Below are 25,053 nucleotides of genomic sequence, written 5' to 3'. Positions count from 1 at the left end.
CCCCACCCCCACTTGGGGTGGTCGGCAGCCACCCAAAGGGAGGTAGGGGCGGCTTGCCGTCGCCCTCTAGGCCATGCAGCCACCCCCAACCCATCTAGGGTGGTTGGAGAGCCACCCCAGATCTGCCATGGGGTGGCTCGTCGACCACCCCAGATGGGCTGGGGGTGGTCGCGTGGCCACCTCCGCCCATATGGGGTGGCTCGCCGGCCACCCTAGAGGGGTTGGGGGTGGCGGCAAGCCACCCTCAGCCCTATTGCAATTTCTTAAAAGCAAAAACAAAACAAAAACCAAAAAACAAAAACAAAAAAACAAAACAAAACAAAAAATGGAAAAACCTATATAATCTAGTGTTTTGATGCCTATTTGAAATGGTGCAATAATCCTAGGCGGCCTATTCTTATTGGTGGACACAAAGGAGCTGGTTTACACCAGCTCCTTATAGAAGTTATCCTCAAAGCCGAGCAATTAAACATTGAGAGCATCTTCTGTGTGGTAATGGGGTTTTGTGCCATCCACTCAGAGTTTGACACATCATCATTGAAGGAAAATTGCAAGAAAAATATATGTGAGCAAAATACTAGATTATTTCTCTTACAGCCATTTGAACCACCACTTGCCTCCGTCTGCTGTTGCCGCCGCCTCACACCGCCTCTGTCTCTCTCTCTGCCGGCCAAGTGGGGACCCCCAGCCCATGGGGTGGCCGCCAGCCACCCTAGGGATGACTGGGGTGGCTCACGGTCCACCCCTAGCCAAATTCGGGGGTGGCACGTGACCACCCTAGGGGTGGCTGGGGGTGGCTTCCTACCACTTATGGGGTAGCGCGCAGCCACCCCCATGGGCTGATGCTCCTCCAAGGCTACCACCCTTCTAATTTTTATTTTTTTTTAACTAAAAGAAGATGAATTATTCTAATATTTTGTTCTTATTTTAAGTTTTTATTCTAAGCTGATGTATCAGCTGCTGACTGGTGGGCACAAAACCATTGTTTTGTGCCTTAACCACATAGAAGTTATTCTCTTAAACATTAACTATTCAATCACGGAAAATGTTAGGTGTTTTCGTGGTCTTAGGTGGATATTATTTTCTAAACAAATAAAAATAAATTGATCACACCGGTTCCTTATTTCTCTCACCTAATTTTTAGAAAATAATATTCATATACGACCACAATAACAATAGGAAAACAGAGAAGAGCATATAACACTCCTCATTCAACCAAGTTACTAACTAGTGAACCAAAGCATTCCTTGGAACATGCTACAACCTTAATGGTGTTGAACTTTCTGATCTCCATGTGGCTCACATTTAGGAACTGTTTGAAATTGCGTTTAAGAGACCTAAAAATGCTTTTAACACTCAAAAAGTTCGTTTAAAGAAAAAATTGATCGTTTGGTAAAAAAAAAAATTAGAAGTGCTTTTAATGGTTCAAAAAGTTTAAAAATGGTCAAAACGCACTTTTGGCAAAAGCTTAAAAATGAAATTTTTGCCCAAAAGTTATTTTTAAATTAAAAGCTATATTTCTCAAATGTAATCCCAAACAGGCTCTTAGTGACTTTGAAACCTTAGTCCCCAAATCGTGCCTTGCTTGCTTTTGACACCATTACCTTCAGGCATGTCGCATATGAATAAATTTGTAGGCCTAACTCATCTTATAAAAGTGGTTTTATATGAGAGGACTGCCTACTCATTTGAATTTTGAATTTTGTGGATAAGGGATGGAGTTGATATTTCCCTAATACTCACTTTTGTTGTTCTACGCTAATGTGTCATCCTCCCAATAAAAGGCATAAAGATTAGTCATGGGTTAGCGAAAATTGGTGTTGTAGATAAGTTTTAAATATTAAATTGATATGTATGTATCTATGACTTGGAACCTTGTAACTTCGGTTATGATTTTCTTAGAACTTTTGCTATTGTGATCCTTCAATTAATGAGACTGGAATATTTTCTCTTCAAAAAAAGGCATAAAGAACTTAATTTGTGTCAAGTTTTTATAGAAGTTATTCTCATAAATTAAATATGATTTTCCAAAATATGGTAATAAATGCTTATATGGAAAACCTAAATTATTTAATTTCAAAATAGTGGTTGAAGATTTGAAGAAATCTACTAAGATTTTCTAAATATGATAAGATTTTTATGAATTTGTTTCCTAGTAAAAGTCTCTTTTAGGGTTTTTCCTTTAGGGCTTCTCTATATAAATATATACCTTTTTCCTTCACATTCACCCAAAGTTGAAAAGAAGAAGCTGAAGTTTAAAGGAGAGAAAGGTTTGATCTTTTTAGGAGTTAAAAAACCATTCAAGTAAGAGGTACGTCTCAAACCCTACTAGAATTTAGTTGTTTCTTTTCAAGAAAACAATTTTAATTTACATCTATTGTTCTTTTTTAAAAATTTGTGCAATTTGAATTCACATCAATTTTTCTAAAAGTGAATTTAACGATCAACTCATAAATTTAAATCGATCAAAATTAAATAATAAATTGTTCAAATTTGTTTGGTTAATCTTTCAGGCCTTACCTTTTTTTTTTTTTTTTTTTTTTCATATGACTATATGGATGGGTTTGAGTTTGCGATTTTAAAACTTGCAATTTTAAAACATGATTTTTAAAAACACAATTGAGCAGTTTAAACTTTAAAATCGTGCGTTTTTTTTTAACTCGCACTTTAATATGCAAAATCACAGTGCTCTATCTCTCCTTTTGTTTTTAGAGTCCATTTTCGTTCGAGAGTGTGGTTTCAATAAATGAGATTTTAAAAATTGTGTTTTTGAAATAGCTGTTTTTTAAATCGCAAAAGATTTTGGTAAAACATTTTAATTTTTAATTTTTTTTTTATCAAACATTTGTTATGCAAAATTGCGATTCTTGTTTAAATTTGTACTTTTTCAAATAAGCACCTCCTAATCTGCTTATATATATTCCTATTTTAGATTAAGTGCTTTTTAATCGTATTACATTTTGTGATATCTTTTAAAAATTTAGATTATTCTTGCGAAATTACAATCCTAAACGCACCATTAAGTATTTTTTAAATCGCAATGGCAAACACCTTACATTTTAACAATATCTTTTAAAAACGTAGATTATTCTTATAAAATCGTACCTTTATTTGTCTCTCTGCTCTTTCTTTCTCTTATTCCTAATCTTTTGTTCAAATATGATTTTTTTTTTTTTTTCATGGAAAAGTTTAATGCCCTTCTCAAACTACAACCCAACTGATAATGTCAGTTTCAAACTTTTAATTGAGACAATGTCCCTCCAAACTTTTAATTGAATCTATGTCCCTCCAAACTTTAAATTGAGACAATTTCTCCCAAAATGACGAAAATACCCTTTCTTTCTTTCTTAAAGATTTTTTTTGCTTTTTGTTTTGCTTTTTGTTTTTGAATTGATTGGAATGTTTTTATCTTAATTTTTTTTGATAGTTTGGGAGAACACTGTTACAATTGAAAGTTTTGGGGAACATTGTCAATTGTGTGGTAGTTTTAGGGAGTATGTGGACTTTTCCATTTTTTTTTTTTTTTTTTTTTAATTTTGTAACAAATACTATGAGCTAATAAATCGATTAGTTTTTTAGGAAAAAAATGATAAATAAATCATAATATTTATTAGGTGATCACAATTATGTAACTACCTAAAAATAATTATGAGTAATGTTTGATCCAAATTCTTTCTCAATGTGTATGGAACCAAAAGTGGTTCTATACATTATTTTAAGATAAACATTTCTCTTTTCTCTCTTATTTTTCATCTTTTTGTCTTTAATTAGGGATTGTGTTGAGATTTGTGAAAAAAAGTGAAGGTAGATAGGGAATTTGTATTTTATCTATATATATATATATATATATATATATATATATATTATGAAAAATAAGCTTCTTAAATTCTCATTCCTGAAAAATCAAAATGAAAGGATTTATAGTTCCCTCTCAATAATATCATAGATACAGCGGGGAAGTTTCACCCACCCAAGTCCTATCTATGAAAGTGTTAGCTGCCAATTTTGCCAACGTATGATCTGTCATGTTCGCTGTACGCTTCACATGTTGAAACCTCCAGCTTGGTATAGTCTGTAATACCATCCTTATATCCTTAATATGTGTCTAAAACCACTCCAATTCCTCTCAAATGAATTTACTCCTTGCACAATAGTCTACGCATCTCCTTCTAAGGTAATACACAATAGACCCAACTCCTGGCCAAACTTTGCTGCATGCAAAGAGGCTAACGCTTCACCTGAATTTGGATCAATACACCCAGATTGTGAAAGTATGTGAGCCGCAACAAACTGACCATTCAAATCCCATACCACCATTCCCATCCCAAATCTATCCATAGACCGATTCATCCCTATATCCCAATTCACTTTAAAGCAACCATCTACAGGCTTTGACCAGTGTTCACTAGGCGTCGTTCTCTCCAGCACTGCTATCTAAGTGTTCACTTGCTGCACTTGAGTGAAATCATCAAGTGCTTGGGTTGTTAACCGCACCTAGGGGTGGCAAAATGGGTAATCGGGTAGACCCGATTAAGACCCGCGACCCGATTACCCAAGACACGAACACGACCCGTTTAGCTAATCTGGTTAACGGGGTCTGACACGATTATGGCACAGAAAATACCCGGGTAACCCAACCCGACCCGTTTTAACATAACTAGGTAATGTCGGGTAGACCCGACCCGACCAGATTAAAAATACCAATATGAAATTCTGAATTGGAAGTTAGCTGCCATCACAGAGATAAATTGAGAAGAAGAAAAAAGTAAGCATAAGAAGAAGAATCGGGAGATACAGCCAAGAGGGAGAAAGGGAGATACAGCCGAGAGGGAGAGAGGGAGAATCGCTGAATCGGGAGATCTGGAGATAATAGATATAGGCTATACAGCCGAGAGGGAGAGAGGGAGAGAGGGAGATACCGAGATACAGCCGAGAGGGAGAGGGAGAGAGGAGAGAAAGTCCGTGAAATCGTGAATGAGGTGACTCCGGTCGCCGGTTTGGCCCATTTGGGTGGGGGGGACTGGCGGCTGCTGTGCTGGGGACTTGAGGTTGTGGCGTTGTGCGGCGCCGTAGTGGGGAGGGACTGGGGTGGGGTGTGTCGGTGTGATTCGTGTGAAGAAAAGAAGAAAGAAGTGTCTCAGCCTCTTAGGATTCAGGAATTAGGGATTAGGGTGTTAGATGGGTCAGTGGGTCACGGGTTACACACTTACACACTCAAGTTTTTTTTTTTTTTTTTTAAATGGGTGATGGGTTTGGCGGGTCACCCGAGACCCGGCTGACCCTCCAGACCCGTTTACCCGGGGACCCGCCGGGTCGACTCGCCAGACACGAATTTAATCGGGTCTTAATTGGGTAGACCCGAACCCGATAAGCCCAAACCCAATACCTGGTAACTTCGTGTCGTGTTCGTGTTGGGTTCGCGGGTCGTGTCAAAATTGCCGGCCCTAACCACACCAACACATTTGGATCAGTAAATACTTCCCCACAGATCACCCCATTCCGTCTGTTTAGCAAACACAGTAAGCATTTCTGTCCCACTCTTCACATATATTTGTTCCATTAATTGTAAGAAATCAACACATGAAAAATTGCTTTTCTAAAAAAACCTTTCTCTAGCACTCCATACATCAGAAGCCGAAGGACAAAACCATAAAATATGAATTGCCGTTTCTACCTCAATCCCACATATAGGACACCGGGGATTCGTAAGTATTTTCCTCCTCAGCAAATTATCACGTGTCGGGAGGATGTTATGACATGCTTGCCACAAAAAATTTTTGCTAGCATTTGGCATCTGAAGTTGCCACAGAACCCGCCATATCTCACTCTCCTCCACCTGCCTAGAACATTCTGGTCTACTCCGTTGCTCTATAAGAAATAATATTTTTAATGGTATAGGAAAAGCCGGAAAGGTAATTGAAATTATTGTAAAATATATTTTTATAGGGAAGCAAAAAATAGTTTTGTGCCATAAACTTAGGAAAAATCAAAGGGAAGTTGCTGTTAGCGCTCTAGTAACAACTTCCTAACCATTTTTCTTCAATTTAAGAAATAAAGTTACTTTTTGATTCCCTATAAAAAAAACTTTCACAATAAATTCCCTTATTTTTTCCTATATGAAATAAATACTATTTATTTTTATCATTGCAACCAGAGAAGAAATGAGAGAGAATTGTTGTGACATGTGAATGCGAGATGAGAGAGAATTAGTTTTTTTATAATTTAATAATGCATTGGGCATCTACAATGTTTTCCAATGCATTGGGAAACATTGTACATATCCTTTGATGTTGGTCATATTTAGGGCTTCTGATGTAGGTATTTTTTGTGTCTTTTTGAGATTTTTCCTAAACATAGGGAAGAGAATGAGCTATAAGGAGTCCTAGTGCTCTCTAAGTATAGTCTAGTTATGGTGGAATGGTATTTTTGTCTTTTCACTTTTTGAAGGGACAAAAGTACTCATATACTATAACTAACTGGATATTCACCGGTTCAAATGAACTGGAAATGATTCTAATTCCTATTTTTAAGGATAAGTTTGATTTTGCGACTTTAAAACTTGCGATTTTAAATACGCATTTAAGTGTTTAGTTAAATTGCAATTTGACTTGTAAAATTATATGTTTTTAAAAACACGCTCTATTACCTACGATTTAGAAACATAGTTTTTCACGATTTCAGTCTATAATTTTATAAAATACTCCAAATTAGCTACTTTTCATAATTTTGTATAAAAATACACTTTTGATCTGCAAAATTGGAGATCTAAACAACTCTAAATCTTAGTCTATGTTGGAGATCTAAACTCTTTGTCTATGTTGGAGTTCCCCTTTCCACTGTTCTTACTCTTCTTAGTCTATTTGGTTTTCTTGGAAGTTGGATTAGATCTAAGTTGTCATCTCTTAGTGTAACATCCCGATATTTCTCTTCTTTTATCTTGTAGATAAACACGAATGTTACGCTGAAATAATCTCATATAGCGGAAAAACTGTAATTATCAATACAAAAAAATACTGTTAAAATACTTTTCTTTATACAAAAATACCCAAAGCTATGTCGTACAAGGCATTTATACAAATCTATCCGACAGTCTAAACTCTAGACAAAACTTAACCAACTTGGAATCTCTGTGCATCTCAATATGAATCTCTAATCACAACTGCATAATTACCTTGATTTTCCATTCCTGCAAGCACTACAAAAAAACTGTGAAGTAGTGAGTCAATTGATTTCCGACAATATAAATCATTGTTGAATCATATATAGCAAAATGCTAGACAAGTTATAAAACCACAAAAATCCGTATTATTGGATATCAATATCATACTCAGTAAGTAAGAATACTTACAGTGGATTACATGAATGGATCATCAAAGGTAATTACTTGAAACCCGTTCTGTTGCAGTTGGTCCATACCCATAACAATCCCTTCACTGACTTTCTCTCTCTCTCTCTCTCTCTCTCGCCTAAACTCTCTTTCTTCCTCTTCAGTTCTCTGTCTTAAATTTCCCATCTCACTCTCGGTTTCTCTTGTGTTCTTTCTTTCTTGTAGCGCTTGGTCTCGCCCTTTCTCTCTCTGTTCTGAGTAAACACTCTTAGAAAGAAGAAAGACCGAGTAAAAAGCGGAAGAAGGAAGAATATATGCAAAAGATGGGAGAGGAGATGAGTGGTGAAAATTGTGAAGGAGAAGAGTTCTATTTATAGGAGAAAATCAAATACTATTCTACCTTCAATTTACAATTATACCCTTATTTTACTATTTCACCAACCCTATACTATTTCACCAACCCTATACTATTCTACCTTCAATTTACAATTATACCCTCATTTTACTATTTCACCAACCCTATACTATTCTACCTTCAATTTACAATTATACCCTCATTTTACTATTTCACCAACCCTATACTATTCTACCTTCAATTTACAATTATACCCTTATTTTACTATTTCACCAACCCTATACTATTCTACCAACCCTATACTATTCTACCTTCTTATTCTACCATCCTTATACCTACCATTTACTATCCTATTATTTCACCAATTACCATTCTCTAATTACCACTCTCATAAATTTCTCAAGAATTAATATCATTGCCTAATATGAATATTAATATAATCATAGCATAAATTTAATATCTCTAAAATAAGACTTTAAAAATCTGGGGTGCTACACTTAGTCTGTTTGGCTTCTTTGGAAGTCGAATTAGATCTAAGTTTATACGGGTTCTTTTACTCCCGATGGTTTTCTCCATCATAGTGGGCCACGACCGTCAAAAGCTGCATTCCCAAATGACTTCTACCTTCGTGAATTTCCTTATGGGCTCTGAGGTGCTTGTAGTCTATCTTGGTTGGGTTACTGTATTTTCTTTATTTATTCTGTCTTTCATTTTCCCTATATTCTCCATCTTAACCTGTCATGTTGTTTTTAATGATTTGTACTCAACTCTAAATCTTAAAATTTCAAGAATCCTACACTATACACTTGTGTACTTTCTCTTCGATCTCTTCAAGATCTAAATCGGGAGGAAGAGGGGGATTCCAAACGCCATTATCTTTGAAGGTTACGGTTGCAGAGCATAGAAGTCCTCCTTCAAACTGTTTCTCTACTAATGGAGGCAACAAACTTAGCCGCCAAGGCACATATCTATGAAGGTTAGGATAATCGGTGTAACCAAATTAAAAAAAAAGAAAAAAAAAATTGATAAGGAGTGTTAGATCAGTGCAATTCAATAGTAGTCAAATGAAAAAGTAATTTTTAGTATTATTTTTTTAAATTTGGATTGGAATAAATTTTTCAACAAGCCATTTAAACAGTAATGCTTTAAATTCATTATTAAATTTAGGATGAATTCTTATAAAGTTGCATAAGAAAATGAAAAGGATGAGTGTAAAGATTTGAGAGTATACACTTGTCCAGTTCTTTATTAATAGAAAGTACTTTTTAAAAAGTTAGAACAGATTTCCCATTTCAGGTTTTAGGGTTTGGTTCTCCCAGTTGAAGGATTGGTCTTCTTCATAGCAAAACCCTAATTCAAGATTGGTCTTCTTGTCCTGATTTCAGACCCGAATTCAAGAGGATGACGAACACAAACGTTGCTAGAATGGGAAGATTGCGAAGTCGTAGCAAGTGTGAGCAGGAGAGAAGACGTGAGGAAGCCATTTTGCCCAGCTCATCTGCTCAAATGGACATGTTAGCGTGGTGGAAAGGACTTGCCTTGGACCCTTGCAATCGACATGCATCGAAGGATTCATTTCGGAAAATACGAAATCAGAGTCTCAAAGTGCGGAAATTGATTCGTTCATGTAATGTAGAATATCCTCCGGTAAGCTCCATACATTTTATTGTTGGTTTATCTTTTTATTAAAAGAATTGTTCTTTGTTTGTCAAAATTAGGAGTCTTAAACAAGGTTAACCAAATACCTAATCTTTATTAAAGATTTTTGCTAGAATGAATGAGCTTGTCAACTTTGAAGTTTTCTAGAGTTTGATTTCATGTCAAGTTTATCTCATTAGGGACTCTTGTCTGTTTAGGAAAATAAGTTATGAGTGATTGTTATAATCTTTATATTTTTCTAACCCAAGGGGTTGGCTCAAATGGTAAGGGTCTTGGTGTTAGCGGCATTTCTTGGGGTCAGTCTACCAGTGAAGCCAGAGTATTATCCAATCCGTGTGGAGAGGGTGCTTGATACGGGTTCGAGGTTTACTTAATAGGGGTGGATACACAAAGTGGCCTTGTCTTATAGGGGTTTCTCGTTATCAAAAAAATAATGTTTATATTTTTCTTGCTAATGTGTTTATCAATAAATCATATTCTTCCCTACTTGCAAGGTTTGTCAAGTTTGTGTATTGTCGGATAGACTTTTGAAGACTTTCACCTGACTTGGCCAAGTCTTTCTCTGGTTTTTGCTCCTTTTACTCTGTTCAAGTGTAACTGTAGCTGTTTCAAATGTGGAGTCTGTTTTCTTACTTATAAAATATAAAAAGAGAGTGGTCGTGCAGCAACACCTTTCCTTCGTTTTGGTGGTCTTCTGACCACCTTTCTTTATTTTTTTAATTTTTTTTAGCTAAAAAATCTGCCTCCACGCCTGAAAAAATAAACACTTGTTTTTATAAAATATTTCTGTAAGAATATATGAAAAGTTTGTTGTGTTTTGTTTTTTGAAAAGTGTTTTGTGTTTTGAAAGTGTTTTTGGAAAAGTGTGTTTTTGTGTTTGAGAAGAGAAAACACTTCATGTTATCAAACATAGCCGTTCTTATTCATTCATCAGTAATATTTTAGTCTAGTTTCTTAAAGAGAGTGTTCTTTATTTTATGGTGCATTCGAGGTCTCTTTGGGCTAATATGTTTAATTCATATTCCTACACCTTCCACTGTGTCAAAGAGTAGTAAAAGTTGATGGTGAAGAGATAATGGCAATATCTTAGATTGAAATTCTTTGAAATAGATTGAAGAGAATGTCACCCACAAAGTTGGAGTATTTTTACATGACGATCATTAAGTTGATGGGAGAATTTATAATAGACTAGCAAATCCTATGTTGGGGTGAGCATTGGATCTGACCAATCGACAAGCCTAAAATTGATTTCCATTGGTCAATTTGCAATGGTCTTGTTGGGTGGTTTAGATTCCATGTTGTGAGGTACTGACAATTAGGGGTGAGGACTGGTCAAATTTTTTTTGATAAGTAATAAGGAGTTTTATTGAAAAAGGAAAAAGAGAAGAAAAAGCGGTACAAGATGAAACCCCAAAGCACACCCACAAAAAGAACCCCACAAACCCACCCAAGAACCCTAAAAAGCTCCCAAAAAACCCCACAAAACCCGACAACCCACTCAGATCACTACATCATAGTGATCTTGCCCCTCCTTGTCCGGGATGGCCTACGAGCAATACCGTAATTAATAAAGCTTTCTAAATTTAATAGTTCTCTCTTGCCCTTAGACCTAGGTTGCTCGGCCAATTTTCCACCTAGAAATTTCTCAATCTGCTCAATGTGAAACGCCAAAATAGATTCCCCCTCCTCGGCGGACAGCATCCCATCACGCACTTAGGCCTCGTTTGGTTCACGGAATAGACCCCTGGAAAGGAATAGATAATCCTATTGTATAGTTATTCCTTTGTTTGGTTACACACTATTCCTAAGAATAGTTTATTCCCATGGTATTACTAATCCTTAAAGAATAGAATACATTTTTCAAAAATACTAATATAATTTTTATTTTAAACTTAAAACAAAATAAAAAAATATATATATAAAAATAAAAAATATGAAAAATAAAGTGGGTGTGGTGGTTGGCCACCCACAGAGGAGGTCGGGGGTGGTGCGACCACCCCCGTCGCATTTTAGCCACCCCAGATTTTCTTTAGGGGTGGCCCCGGCCGCTTCTGGGGTGGTCAACCACCTTTTTTTTTTTTTGTTAATATGAGTTTAATATATATATATGGAGTTTTTGGTAATTTTGATTCAATTCCAATTTTTGCATGTGTGTTGTTACCAAACTAAGAAATATGAATAATTATTCTATTCCTAGTAGTAGCTATTCTTTTTTTAATGGATTAGACATTCCGCGAACCAAACGAGGCCTTACTTGACATAAGTCGAGATTGATAATTTATTCCAAGTTGAGACTTACCCCATGAGGGTTTTCGAGTCAAATAGACATGGATATCCTTTGATTGAAATCGGGTTAGAAAGTTGGGAAGATTTGCGAGCTCAACACGGAAAAATAGTGGGCGAAGGCAACTTTGATGCTTGCACCCTCGCCGACTTCACCACACAAAAGGAGTCAACTCTCCATCATGTCCTTTGTCTCCATGGTGTCGTGTAGATTTTCATGAAAACCCTAACTCGGAAGACCATCACCCTCCCCGAATTCATTGCTCTGAAATCAATGGCAATGCTAAGGCCAAATTACAAGGCAAGGAAGGCATCCCTCTCGATCCACAATGATTGGTCTTTGTCGAGGAGCAATTAGAGGATGGTTGCACTGTTCGCTGATTACAACATCCACAAGGAATGGTCCTTGCGTTTGGTCCTGCAATTGAGGGGAGGGATGCAGATCTTTGTCAAAACCCTAATTGAGAAGACTGAGTACCTTGGAGGTAGAGAGCTTCAATATGATTATGTCAAGGCTATGAAGGGACCAAGAGAGAAGGGCAAAGAGCTAAGCGGTGGGGGAAATGACTTAGGGTTTTAGAGGAAAACAACTAAGGTTGATGATAAGAAGGTATCTATATGATTAACTACCGGGTTAGGTTGAAAGTTAGAAACCCAAGCCCTATTACGAGCCTGTTTGGTATTGTATTTGAGAAATAGAGCTTTTAAGTCAAAAAGAGCTTTTGAGCAAAAGTTTCATTTTTAAGCTTTTGCCAAAAGTGTTTTTTGGCAATTTTTAGGCATTTTTGACAATTAAAAGCGCTTTTAATTTTTTTACCAAACGAATACTTTTTTCTTTAAACGGACTTTTTGAGTGTTAAAAGCACTTTTAGACCCCTCAAACTCAATCCCAAACTTTTCCCTTACCAACTTTTGACCCAACTTGTTGGGCATAAAATAGATTTAACCCTGAGTTTTATTGAAAAGCAATATGTTCTGTGGAATACTATGAACTCCAAATGATGGTGTTAGCATAGTTGAGTGGATACACAATGAAATATACTTTTAAGGAATTTAATCATTTGGGAGTGAAAGTTGATGCTGATGGAGGATAAGATAAATGTTGTCAACCAAAACGAGAGGCAGTGCGAAAGGACATAACTTCCTGGGATTTGATAGCAAATAAAATTTGAAACAGGATTATTGATGTGACCAACCTCGGATAATTGAATTAAGACCTTGTCAGGAGCATGGTTTGAAAAAACAGGAAAGATATATAGATCTATGAAAATAAAGAAAGGATTTGGATTTTTGCTTTAAGTTCAAATTGTAGCTTGAGGTTTAAATAGCATTGATGTATTGATGTAATTGAAATCCAGGGGTTGATAGGATGCCTGTTGATGTTTGGATTTGAAATTATTTGGTGACAGGTGTTAAATCATTTGAAGTAGATGTTATAGTAGTGTAATCTTTTAAGACATCCATAGCAGCACTTATGTATTTGGTATATGAATATACAGCAATGGTGACTAAACAACATTTTCAAGGCACAGAGCTCTTTGAGCCCTTGATGTGGTAGTTCTTAATGGTCTGTTCCATGGGTTACTGATTAAAAATTTTCCACAAATGTTCATTTGGATCTGGCAGCATCATCAACTTATAAATATCTTTCTTTTAGCATTAGACACTTGAGGTGCACCCAATTCATTTCTATGATTTTTCAATTTCAATTCTAGGTGGTTTTCTCTTCTCTTTTTTTTTTTTTTTTTCAAGCTACTCGGGGACCTGTTTTTTTTTTTCCATTTCTAAGGAAACGACCTTTTCCCTCCTTTTCTTCAGAGAAAGAGGAGATTTGAACAGTTTATAGGAGGTACTAAGTTGACAACTGCTTCTACATTGGCTCCAGAGGAATCTGATAATCAAAATGTCAAAAAATTGGGAAATACCCAAATTTCTTCTGTTTCGAGCTTGCTCAATTCAGGTGACAAAACTGAAAGTCATAAGCAGCAAGTTGTCTTTAACTCACACAGTTCATGCAGTACACTGACTTTTGAGGATAGCTTTAAAGAGAAGCGTGTGAATACTGATATTACCTCTCTGGATGGAACAAAATGCAGTTCCGTAAGCAAGGATTATCCTTTAAATGATGGTCCTAGATTCATCCAAAAAAAGAAAGACTGTCTTAGATTCGTTAATGGTCCAAGCCGACCGAGCTCAACCACCCAGGATGCACCACAGTCAAATTTCATTGATTTGGTTCACAGTTCAGATTCCTCAAGCTCAGAGGAACCAAATCCGAAATTTCAACGAGCATTGGGGATCATCGATAGTTTTCAAAACCCTGTAGCCGTGGCAGATTTCATTGATTCAGCAATGAGGATGATTTCTAGGTGTGATCATTTCTGTAGACCTGTTATTCCCATTGGTCCCAAGTTTCAGGCTGAAATTCCAGAGTGGACATGCCTAGAAAAGAGGAAGAATCTTTATGGTGATGATGATGATTCAGAAAATTTGAAGTGGTTGGGCACCCGAATTTGGCCCATGGAAGGTAGGAATACAGAAACCACCGTGAAAGCAGTTGGGAAAGGGAGACATGACGCGTGCCATTGTGTCTCCCCTGGATCTGCTGATTGCGTTAAACGCCATGTTCTTAAAGAAAGGCTCCGTTTGCAATCCGATATTGGCGCTGCTTTCCGATGTTGGAAGTTTGATGAGATGGGAGAAGAAGCCGTTTCGAAGTCATGGACATTGGAAGAACAAAGCAGATTTGAATCTCTTGTGAAAGTGAATCCACCGTGTAAGGAAGCCAACTTTTGGGAGCTAGCCTTGAAGTGTTTTCCATCAAAGTCCAAGAAAAGCATTTTAAGTTATTACTTCAACGTATTTATACCTAGACGTATGAGCCTGCGGAGCAAATCTTCCCTAGAAACATTTGACAGTTCAGATTCCTCAAGCTTAGAGGAACCAAATCCGAAATTTCAACGAGCACTAGGGATCATTGATAGCATTCAAAACCCTGTAGCCGTGGCAGATTTCATTGATTCAGCAATGAGGATGATTTCTAGCGGTGATCATTTCTGTAGACCTGTTATTCCCATTGGTCCCAAGTTTCAGGCTGAAATTCCAGAGTGGACATGCCTAGAAAAGAGGAAGAATCTTTATGGTGGTGATGATGATTCAGAAAATTTGAAGTGGTTGGGCACCCGAATTTGGCCCATGGAAGGTAGGAATACAGAAACCACTGTGAAAGCAGTTGGGAAAGGGAGACATGACGCTTGCTCTTGTGTCTCCCCTGGATCTGCTGATTGCGTTAAACGCCATGTTCTTAAAGAAAGGCTTCGTTTGCAATCCGATATTGGTGCTGCTTTCCGATGTTGGAAGTTTGATGAGATGGGAGAAGAAGCCGTTTCGAAGTCATGGACCTTGGAAGAACAAAGCAGATTTGAATCTCTTGTAAAAGTGAATCCACTGTGGAAGGTAGCCAACTTTTGGGAGCTAGCCTTGAAGCGTTTTCCATCAAAGTCCATGAAAAGTATTTTGAGTTATTACTTCAACGTGTTTATTCCTAGACGTATGAGCCTGCAGAGCAAATCTTCCCTTGAAACATTTGACAGTGACGATGACCAGGCTGATGACGAGGTACCGGTTGAGGAATAACATGACTTTTTGTAAATGATGTAAAGCTAGGATTATCCCACATATTCGAATACTCTACACTCGCGTTGGCCTTGTCTGTAGATATCATCCCTCGAGTTGTGCTCAAGGGTCTTTTTGGTAGGTTGATCATTAGGCTGGTGTGGTGTGATTTTGGATCAAAAGTTTTGGTAGAATTTGTATTTACACCTGATATAAAGCATTGATAATATAAGATGAAAATTAAGGCTTTGTTTGTCGATGCTTTTTGAAGGGTGTTTTTGTTTGAAAAGTATTCATATGTGACATAAATGTAAAAATAAATTTGAGTGTTTCGGTTGTTTGTTAATGTTTTTGTTTTGAAAAGTGAAAACAAAAGAAAGAAAGAAAAGGTTTATTGAACAAAGTCAGATCTAACTCCATTTAGTTGTCACACTTAATTTAAGGGAAACTTCACTTACTGTACTTCTTAATGTTTTGGCACTTTTACAATCGTATCCTTAAAATTTAAGAAGTTTCAATGTCCGATTATCATGTTTCAAAACTTTACAATGTCACCCTTATTATTAGAGTTTAGGGTTGCACTTTTTTAATGTTATTTTGTTCTAGTAGTTGCAGCAGAAGCTGTTGTTGATAACTATTACAAAGTATATTTATGCTTATAAAAGTTTATATGAAAGTAGATAAATTATAAAGGAACTCATTGTTGTGAGTAGTGAGTGTTAAGTCTCGCATTGAGAAAATATAACAAAAAACAATTGTTAATATACCTAAATGGACCAAAACGCCATTAGTTTAGGCTTTTAGGCTAGTGTGATGTCCAATCAAAGCCATGATTAACTTTTTGGGACGGGTGTCTGGATGTATCTGGTTTAGAGTTGTGTTCTCTTTCGCAACTCTTGTATGTGTAACACTCTTGGACATGTAAAAAGACTCACAAGCGATGGGAAGTTGAACCAATGTGGAGGAGACTCACAAATGAGAGAGAGATTGTTGTGAGTGTTGAGTCTCATGTTGAGAACATATAACCTAAGTGGGCCCAAGCTCATTAGCTTTTAGGCTAATATGGTGTTCAAATATATATATTAATGTACTCTTGGTAAAAAACTTCCAAACCGCTTATCTCTCCAACACTCATGAGGTGCCAAGTCCCACATTAATTCTTTACTAGGTGAGACTGAGCTTTATAAATAATTTTATTGAGCTTCAATTGTAACTTGACTAGTTATTTTGGAGTGATAGATCATATGTTTCTTTCTACACGATGCACGTCCGGACAACCTCTTAGTTCTGTCCGAACGAGGTGAAAGAGAAATAGTCAGTGAAGCTCGATCAGTATCTTGTTTGGACCCCCTCTAGACATGGCATTTTTACAGGGAGACCCCGTTCGGACTAGATAGAAGTATGAAGATAGGCATTAGGCAATGTAGCTCGTTTGAATTCTGTCTGAATGAGGAAATGTAGAGGAGACCCGAGGAGCTCGTCCAGACAATACCGGTAAGAGAAGCACTCGTTTGGTAGTCTGTTTGGATCTTGTCCTGGCGAGCTGCTTTGATGTGTGTGTATATAGGAAAAATAATTGTCTGATAAAGCCTTAGGACAATGAAATATCCTAGAAACTGACATGTAGTTAAAACGTAGATGTAGATGGTTACAAATTGCGAGTTGTAAACAAAGTTGAAGAAAGAATAGCAGGTGTTAAGTAAAAACTTACTAACCGACCGTTATCAAATTGTTTTAGATGTTTTATGATATTATGTATTGCTAAATGCATATTTCAATTAGAGGTGGCAATTTGTGTTCAAGTGTTGGGTTTGGGTCGTGTTGTGTCGAAGCATGTGTATAAGACTATATAGGTCAACTATAACTCGACCAATTTAATTAAGCGAGTTAAACCCCTCAACTTTAACCATATAATTTTGGATTTGGTTCATGTTAGGTTTATGGGTCATGTCAAAAATTGATTGCCATTATGTCACATGTTGAGTTTGAGTCGTGTTGAAGCATGTATATAAGACTATAAGTTAACCATAATCTAACCAATTTAATTAAACGAATTAAACTCTTCAACTCTAACCTTTTAATTTTGTGTTGGGTTTGTGTCAGGTTCACCAGTCGTGTCAAAAAATTTCAGCCCTAATTTTTTTTTTTTTTTTTTTAAATGTCCTCACAAGGAGAGGGAAATAGGGGAGGGAGATTTGAACTAGTAACTTTCGCTTCATGAGGAATGATTCCCAGCTGATTGAGCTACCATTTGAAGACTAATAGCCCTAATTTTAATAAACTAAGGGCATGTTTGGGATTGCGTTATAAAGGGTAAAAAGTATTTTTAATACTTAAAAAACTGACATGTTTGGTAAAAAAATTTAAAAGTACGTATTTGACTTTTTTACTCTAAAGATAATCAAAAGACACTTTTGACAAATGCTTAAAAACGAAGTTTTTACCAAAAAAAAAAAAACACTTTTTAACTTAAATGTTCTATTTCTCAAGCAAAATCCCAAATATGCTCTAGTGATGACAATGAATTTAATTATATTCAATTATGCCCCCTGTATATTAATTTTTTTTTTTAAAAAAAAAAAAAATTGAAAGAAAAGAGATTTCGAAGATAAGCGATTTGGAAAGAAAAGAATAAGTTTTGTGAAATGAAAGGAAAGGTTCTCGGTAAATGTTTTGTCGTGACTCAAGCGTTGAGAGGGAGTTAAACACTCAACAACCTGGTGGTTAATTGGAGGAATACACTTAACAAGCCCAATGGTTAAGTCGAGGCAAACCTCTTTAACAAACCCCCAACAGTTAAGTGTAGGCAATACGCTTAACATGTGATCTCAACATTTGGAGTTGGCTAGACTTTTATAGATCTCAGCCCATGTGTTAGTGTCATATGTGGCTTTTTGTAATTTTGAGGCAACATTGTCTTGCCTTAATGTAATAACTCTTATAGTTATATGAAGATATCTTTTTATAGTATTGGCATTCAATTTATGTTTATGTCAAGGTGGGTTTGTGGTTTCAAAAGGAAGAAGAAAAAAAAATACATGCAATTTTCGCTGCATCAATCAAAAGTAAGTATAATAGCGCCAAGTGAAATATGTGAATATTCTATTCACTGACTTAATATTTTAGTTGGAGCCGAGTACGAGCTTCATCAAAAGCTTGACTATAACAGAAATTACCCCTTACAACCTCCTAATCCTTGTTAGGATTACAGGCTTACATACATTTTACCACAAAGTAAGAATCCAATTTCTACATTGTTAAGGTGCATAAAGTCCAATAAACAAGATGAGATATTTAAGCCAACGTGTATATCATCGTATGTTATATGTTCAAACTAAAAACCACATCAATAAAAGTTCAAGCAAATATTGTAACATGATTTCATGCGACAGGTTGGTAAAAGGAGAACTAATCTTTTGGTCTTTGCTTTTTCCTAATAATATTCAGGGGGTTAAAATGAATTTCTTGACAAACACAAGGTGCAACTTTTGACTAAAATAGTTTTTGACCAACATAGTGAAATTACTGGAATATTTAACTTATTACAGTTTTAGGAGTGAACTATCTAGTATAACCGCTTTGTTTTTGAACCACTTTCTTTGGGCTTTAACGGAGTGATCTCCCGCCAGCACACCTGACAAAGTTCTCTGTATTTGATTCTATTTCTCTTTGCAGGCTTCCTCAATCTGAAATTCGATGTTTGACAAACTAATTCTTCCCAAAGCATTCACAAAAAGTTGAACTTTGATTATTCGATGATATAATTTGAGCCCTAATTTCTAAGAATAAGAATCATATTAGTATTTTCAGTGATGTGTTTCTACGTGAATTGTATTTATTTAGGTTGATATGGCATTTGGAGAGCCATTATCCTCAGTGCCCAGTACAATTAGTTATTAGATTTGTTTCAATTTCTCCTCTTAATCTGTGATTCGCAACATTTTTCTTTCCACATAAAACTAGCAAACCATCTCTTGTTTGACTTCCATAAACCAAGAGACTCAGGAAGGATATGCATGCGGCTGTATTTATTAAAACTTTTGTTTTCCGTTCTCCTAAATAAATACATTAACAAATAACTCAAAACACAAAACATATTTTCATTTTTAACTTCATGCACATCAAAACCACTTTTTCAAATCAAAAACAAAAAAATATAATTCAAAACACATTAACAAACATACCCACTCGTAATATTTATTGATAAATCATCAAAATGTGAACGACATATAACATAACATGCTGAAGGATGATGCTAAGTTGTCGAAGAAAGTGCCAAATTTTTCAAAGTTGGCTGCCAATTAATTTTGGCAAAAAGAAACCATGATAGAGAGCTGGTACAACATAAAAACATCAAGTCTTGGCAGATACAATTTGTGTATCAAAAAAGTGGCAGAACCTCGAGGAGCAGCATGAGCACACAACCGTTGACAATTATGCTCTCAATTACCTTAAACAAATTATTACCCACCCACTTCCCATTGAAGGCTAATGGGAGTAACCTAGACATGCCATTGGGTTATGAGCCTCTTTTCTTCTCTTTTTTCTTTCATTCATTCTTTCTTTATCCTCCATGAAGAAGCATGTTGGGATGTTTTCCTTGCCACTTTTTGACTTTGGAGGCAAATTTGTTTGATCATAGGGCTTTTACAAATTATATATAAAGTAAAAAAAAGCATCATCTCAAACTTAGTGAGAACAAAATATTGATTGGGTTGCTTCCTTCAATGCCACCAGTGGACTGATAAAGATCTCATTCTTTGAGAAATAATCATTGCCAAGCTTGATTCCTGCTTTGCTGATGGGAGTTTAGCATCCTAGTGTCTAGGGTTAAAGAGCTTCTTTTGTGAAGTCTATGGTCAAATTTTATTTTTGCAAGGCTCTGTAATATTTCCTAAACATCTCATAGCCCATATGATGGAGATAATGTGTGAATCACTCCAAAGAAAAATTAAAGATATAATTTAATAAAATGGCATAGGCCTTTCTCTTTCAATTTTTTAATTTTTTTTTCCAGAGATTGTAGTCCTGTTTCAAATGCTGAAAAAAATAAAATATCAAAGTCACCGACAAGCTTCAGTATCAAATTGTCTACAGACAGTGGCTTTAATATGATTTGGACCCAACAAGCTACATCTAAGACTAATAATTTGTAATACGACCCGTGAATCCGGTACAAACCCAACATAAAATTAACGAGTTATAGTTGAAGGGTTTAACCCGTTTCATTAAATGAGTCGAATTAAAGTTGAATTATATAATCTTATACTCCTACTTTAACACGATCCGAACACGACACACGAAAGAGAATTGACCACCCTAGTATGAGACACCCGTCAACCATGTTGGGCACCTAAAGTTACCTTTTGATGTCACCTCTGAACCCAAAGGAGCAAAAATCTAATTAGTATATCGAAATATGATCAGTGAGACTGCCAATCATTTTAGATTCTGCACTGCATTAAAAAATTTAGAATACATCATAAATAAAGAACTGATTTTTCTGAACTGCAATCTCTACACAGGTACAATTTCTGCATCCATCTAAAACAGGGCCTGGAAGTTCAATATGTTGCAGCAAGAAGAAACAAGTGATGATTCTCACAGATTCTCACGCTGTTTCAGGCCCACCCCAATATCGGCTTCTGAATTTGTTCAGCATTTGCAGATGCTGAGGGTTTTATAGATTGCTGAAGCCTGCAAAATCCCATCATCGATTCTTCCAGCAACCCCAGCAGGCCTTATGCCCTCAACTCAGCTGCCAAGGTGGGTGAATTAACTGTAGAAACCCCTTAAAAATTAGATAACCTTATGCAGAATATGAAGGAAAGACACATACCTCAGGCTAAAGTATGAAAAAAACAGAAGCAAAAGGTTTTAAAAGATTAGAAAGGAAAATAGAAAGAAAGAACAAAGAAGAGGAGAAGTACCTGTTGTACTTTCTACAACTTATGTAACAATTTTTCATGCTTCAGATGATGTTGTCCATACGAGGAAATAATATTCCCTGTGTTTTTGGTCAATTAACCGATTTTATACAAATTATCTGCAGGATTAATATTCTTCAGACCAACACTTGTGCATACATAGAAACCAATCTAGGAGCAAGCCACAGATTCTCCGAAGCTCCAAGAAACATTGACCTTAAGGTTGTGCAGATGCTGGATGGAGAGGTTAAATGAATTTCAACAAAGCAACATATTCAACACACTACAGAACAATATAGAGTCCTGATATTTTTCTCTCTTTTTTTTTTTTTTCCTTTCCAAGTGTAAAGTTCAGAATACAAGTATTTTGCTGTACATGCGGATAGAACACTAATTCTTAGTGATATCTGATTCTGAGTGGGGTCAAGAAATAGCACACTCCACAGTTTCCTACTGACTACACCTGCCTTTACAAATCATATAATTCATGTTTCAAACACCAAGTGATGTTTGATTGGGGACCAAGGCCTGGGGCATGGCACATGTCATAAAGTTTGATTAAATGATACCAAAGAAGAACAAGGTGTCGACCATATCTACTGTTTTGTTCGAAAAACAAATTGTGACAAGCAACAAACCTAGGTGGCATGAGCCCACATTATCACAACTTTTGGCAGAACACATAACATGCCAAAGACTTAAACAAAACATACTCCAGTATAAAGTGTTGCAATTCTCACCAATCAGCAAGCTTTGGTGCTGCATAAAGACAGAAAAGGAAACCAGATATCATTTATAGCCATATCCCCATACTATGTGTCCCAACATTTTCTGTCAAGAAAGAGAAACTCACATAGAAATTGAGGGAAAGAAGATTCAAACCCAATTGACAACAGTATAGATAGAGACAATATAGTTAGGAAGTAAAAAAAGAAACACTGAAATCCTTGTTATTTGAGAGATTGAAGAAGCATGCTACTCACAGGAAATGAACAATGCAAAAGGGTGATTTTATCCCAACCAACCAACCAACCAACCATTAAGAAGAATACATAAGAAGCATCATGTGTGGTTTTACACACAAGAAATGCAGCAAAATTAACATATCGTCAAACCAAAGTAACACCTTCAAAATTCAGTACAATCGCAATACGCTTCTGGCAATAGAATGTGCGTGATTGGACCTACTCTTCCCCGACCCGCTTCTCCAGCTGCTTCTCATCGGCGTCAAGTAGAAACGCAGCAGACCATTATCGATGTTGTTGGGCGAATACCTTGCACTCCGATTCCGCTCCAACACAAACTGATCATCTCTCTTCTTTTTACCATTCCCATTTCCATTCCCATTCCCATTCCCATTCCCATTTATCTCCAAACCATTCTTCCTCACACTACCGAAAGACCCACCAAAGTTATTGGAATTCCTCCAACTCACACTGCTATTGCTTCGAAATACCTTTCGATTGAAAGCACCTCTGGCGTCCCCATTGCGTTCTCCTCTCAGTTCTTGCCATGACTCCGAAAACGACCGCTCCACCCCATTGGGTCTGCTGAACCTGTGATCCTCGTCCTCGTCCTTGTTGTTCCCGGCTCGCCGGTTTATCAAACCCCAAATGTTCCACGCCTTGCTCCACCGCCTGGACTTCTTCGACGACCCCTTTCGCTCGCCATTTCCCACCACAGACGCTGTGTCTCTGAACCCCATTTCGAAGGTCTCTGAGCAATCGTCCCGCAAAGAATTCGAGTTCGAGTCCCTGGACTCTCTATCTGGGACTACCAGTTTCGGTCCTTGGAAGAAGTAATCACCGGTGGTGGTGGCCGGAGACACCTTTGCATTCGAGACCGACTTCAACTCGTCGATCTCCGCCACCACCGCCGCGGCAGTCTTCCGAATCGAGTTGGACCGGTCAAGGCTCTTCCTCCGCCTCGACGATGAATCTGAGTAATAGTCCCTCGTCTGCGCAGACCCACCCGGCACCGACGTCTCGTCCTCGTTAATCGCATTTTCTTCCACCGGAATCTGCGTATCGGACCTCAAAACGTGAACCGGAGCGTCCTCTACCACCGAGACCATTGTGGGCATTCTGGGGAAGGTTCTGCCGATCAAGTACCCATCCCAAGATGCCCGAGGCTCGTCGAAGGAGTAACGTGGATCGTCCAACGATATCCGACTTGCATCGAACGATATCCGACCCGCGTCAAGGGAGAACCTCGGATCGGTGTCGCAGGACCGGCGGCCGAAGCCGTAGTCGGCGATCTCGGACTGGGTTTCCCTGAACTGCCTGCCAATCGGCTTCTCCACCGGCAATGTGGCGGACCCACCGCCATTCCTGCGCTTCTTGAGCTTCTGCTTCTGCCTCCACTTCTGCAATTTCTTGCTGAAGACCGAAGCGGCGGACCAGAAGCTTCCGGCGATTTCCTTGAAGTCTCTCCCAGAAGGTTTCTTCGTTTGCGAATCGAGATCTATGTGGTCCTTCATGGTCTTCAGCTCCTCCGTTTTCGTTTCCTCCTCTGGTTCTGGGTCTGGCTCTAACTCTAGCTCTGGCTCTGGGTCCGGCTCTTCCTCTTCCTCTTCCTCCTCCTCCTCTACGATTTCCTGAACTCTTTCTTCGACTAGGGCTACATTTGGAATGCTTGAATCCTGGGAAACCCTAATCTCGTCGTCATCGTCATCCTCCTCCTCCTCCTCCTCCTCCTCGTCCTCCTCCTCCTCCTCTTCTTTGGACTCGAACAAGACGGGACCTTGTGGAACGCTGGAAGACGCTAGCAACGAATGCCTTGTGTCAACCTCAACGTCCGGAGCAGGCCAAGCAGAAGATGTAGAGGAAGTAGAAGGCTGGTCCTTCTTCTTATTCGGGTTGCGCTCGTCGTCGAGAGTGAAGAGGGTCCAGAGCGTGTTCCGGACCCTGACGTCACAGGACTTTCTCTGGGGCTCAAACACCCCAGAGAACCCCTCGTTCTTGGATGCCGAGAACGACTTGGTCCGCCGAAGCTCCGGAAAGAAAGAAGACCCAGCACTGGAATTCCTGTTCCGGTTGTTTCCGGGGGGACCGCCGCCGCCGGATGAGGAGGGTTTGAAGATGGCCTTAAGGGCAGCTGCGGTGGATGACGAGGAGGTGGGTGGTTTGCGAGAGGATGAAGCGGAAGAGGAATTGGGATCGAGGACGGCGAGGCGCTCGCAGAGGCATGAGGGGCAGAAGCCGGTAAAATGCTCTTCTGGGTGGCGGTCGCAGGAGGTAGATGGCCTGTTCGGTTGTGGTGGTAACGGTGGTAGTGCTGCTGCTGCTGGTGCTGCTGGTTCGGTGGTGGTGTTGGGATTCATAACCACACTCTGGTTCTGCTTCCGCTTCCGCTTCTGCTCATGTTACGCGGACATGAGAATGAGAGTTTAGAGAGAAGACTGAGTGTGTCTGGTAGTGAGAGTGAGACAGATAGAGAGAGAGAGAGAGAGACTCAACTGTTTGGTTCCAACGGACAATGAAGAAAGCGAAGGGGAAAAATGATGGTACAAACAACGGGAAAATGAAACCAAAAGAAAAACAAAAAAATCTCCTCCCAAATGGAATTTCAGGATGCCCCACACGCTCTCTCCCTGTCTCTCTGCTTTTCCGTTGTGCTTTCTCTCTCTCTCTCTCTCTCTCTCTGTGTGTGGAGTCTAGGGGCACTCGCATGCGAAAAGACAATTTTGCGCCTACGTGTCTAGGCGTATCCTTAACCGAGGTCGTTTTTTGGACTTCTCTGGTAGGACTTGTTTGGCGATCGTGATTGACATTTCCTTCCTCGTTAAATCTTCACGTTTTGTTTGTTTATGAATTATGAGGGATCAATTTCAATACCACATTTTATAATGCCAAGTTCATCGACTTTCTTTTTATTTTTATTTTCAT

At 38.0% G+C, this 25,053-nt stretch overlaps 2 protein-coding genes across 3 annotated transcripts; one reads left to right on the top strand and one right to left on the bottom strand.

Annotated features, from left to right (window-relative positions):
- Positions 1–8,894: 8,894 nt before the first annotated feature.
- Positions 8,895–19,203, top strand: LOC132162535 (uncharacterized). Of its 2 annotated transcripts, none has more exons than XM_059572775.2 (2): positions 8,895–9,329; positions 13,443–15,493. In XM_059572775.2, the coding sequence occupies exons 1-2, from the start codon at positions 9,084–9,086 to the stop codon at positions 15,258–15,260; spliced, it is 2,064 nt and encodes a 687-aa protein (XP_059428758.2). In that variant the 5' UTR covers positions 8,895–9,083; the 3' UTR covers positions 15,261–15,493. The 2 variants fall into 2 exon arrangements, 1 of the variants encoding a protein (XP_059428758.2); XR_015909308.1 differs by lacking the exon at positions 13,443–15,493 and adding an exon at positions 18,915–19,203 and having other exon boundaries at positions 9,241–9,329.
- A 2,952-nt stretch (positions 19,204–22,155) lies between these two features.
- On the bottom strand, positions 22,156–24,723 carry OPS (LOW protein: UPF0503-like protein, putative (DUF740)). Its single transcript, XM_059572772.2, has one exon. The coding sequence runs from the start codon at positions 24,486–24,488 to the stop codon at positions 22,302–22,304; it is 2,187 nt and encodes a 728-aa protein (XP_059428755.2). The 5' UTR covers positions 24,489–24,723; the 3' UTR covers positions 22,156–22,301.
- Positions 24,724–25,053: the final 330 nt, after the last annotated feature.

The sequence above is a fragment of the Corylus avellana genome, chromosome 10, assembly GCF_965113065.1.
Source record: "Corylus avellana chromosome 10, dhCorAvel1.hap1.2, whole genome shotgun sequence".
NCBI classification, from domain to species: domain Eukaryota; kingdom Viridiplantae; phylum Streptophyta; class Magnoliopsida; order Fagales; family Betulaceae; genus Corylus; species Corylus avellana.
Note: the sequence above shows the minus strand (reverse complement) of the source record. Positions and strands in the feature narration are given on the sequence as shown.

Bases quoted from the DNA above. Each gene is read 5' to 3' on its own strand.
- LOC132162535 (XM_059572775.2), top strand. From the start codon at position 9,084: ATGACGAACACAAACGTTGCTAGAATGGGAAGATTGCGAAGTCGTAGC. The intron at 9,330-13,442 runs GTAAGCTCCATA...CCTTTTCTTCAG, and splicing joins GTAATGTAGAATATCCTCCG to AGAAAGAGGAGATTTGAACA.
- OPS (XM_059572772.2), bottom strand. From the start codon at position 24,488: ATGAATCCCAACACCACCACCGAACCAGCAGCACCAGCAGCAGCAGCA.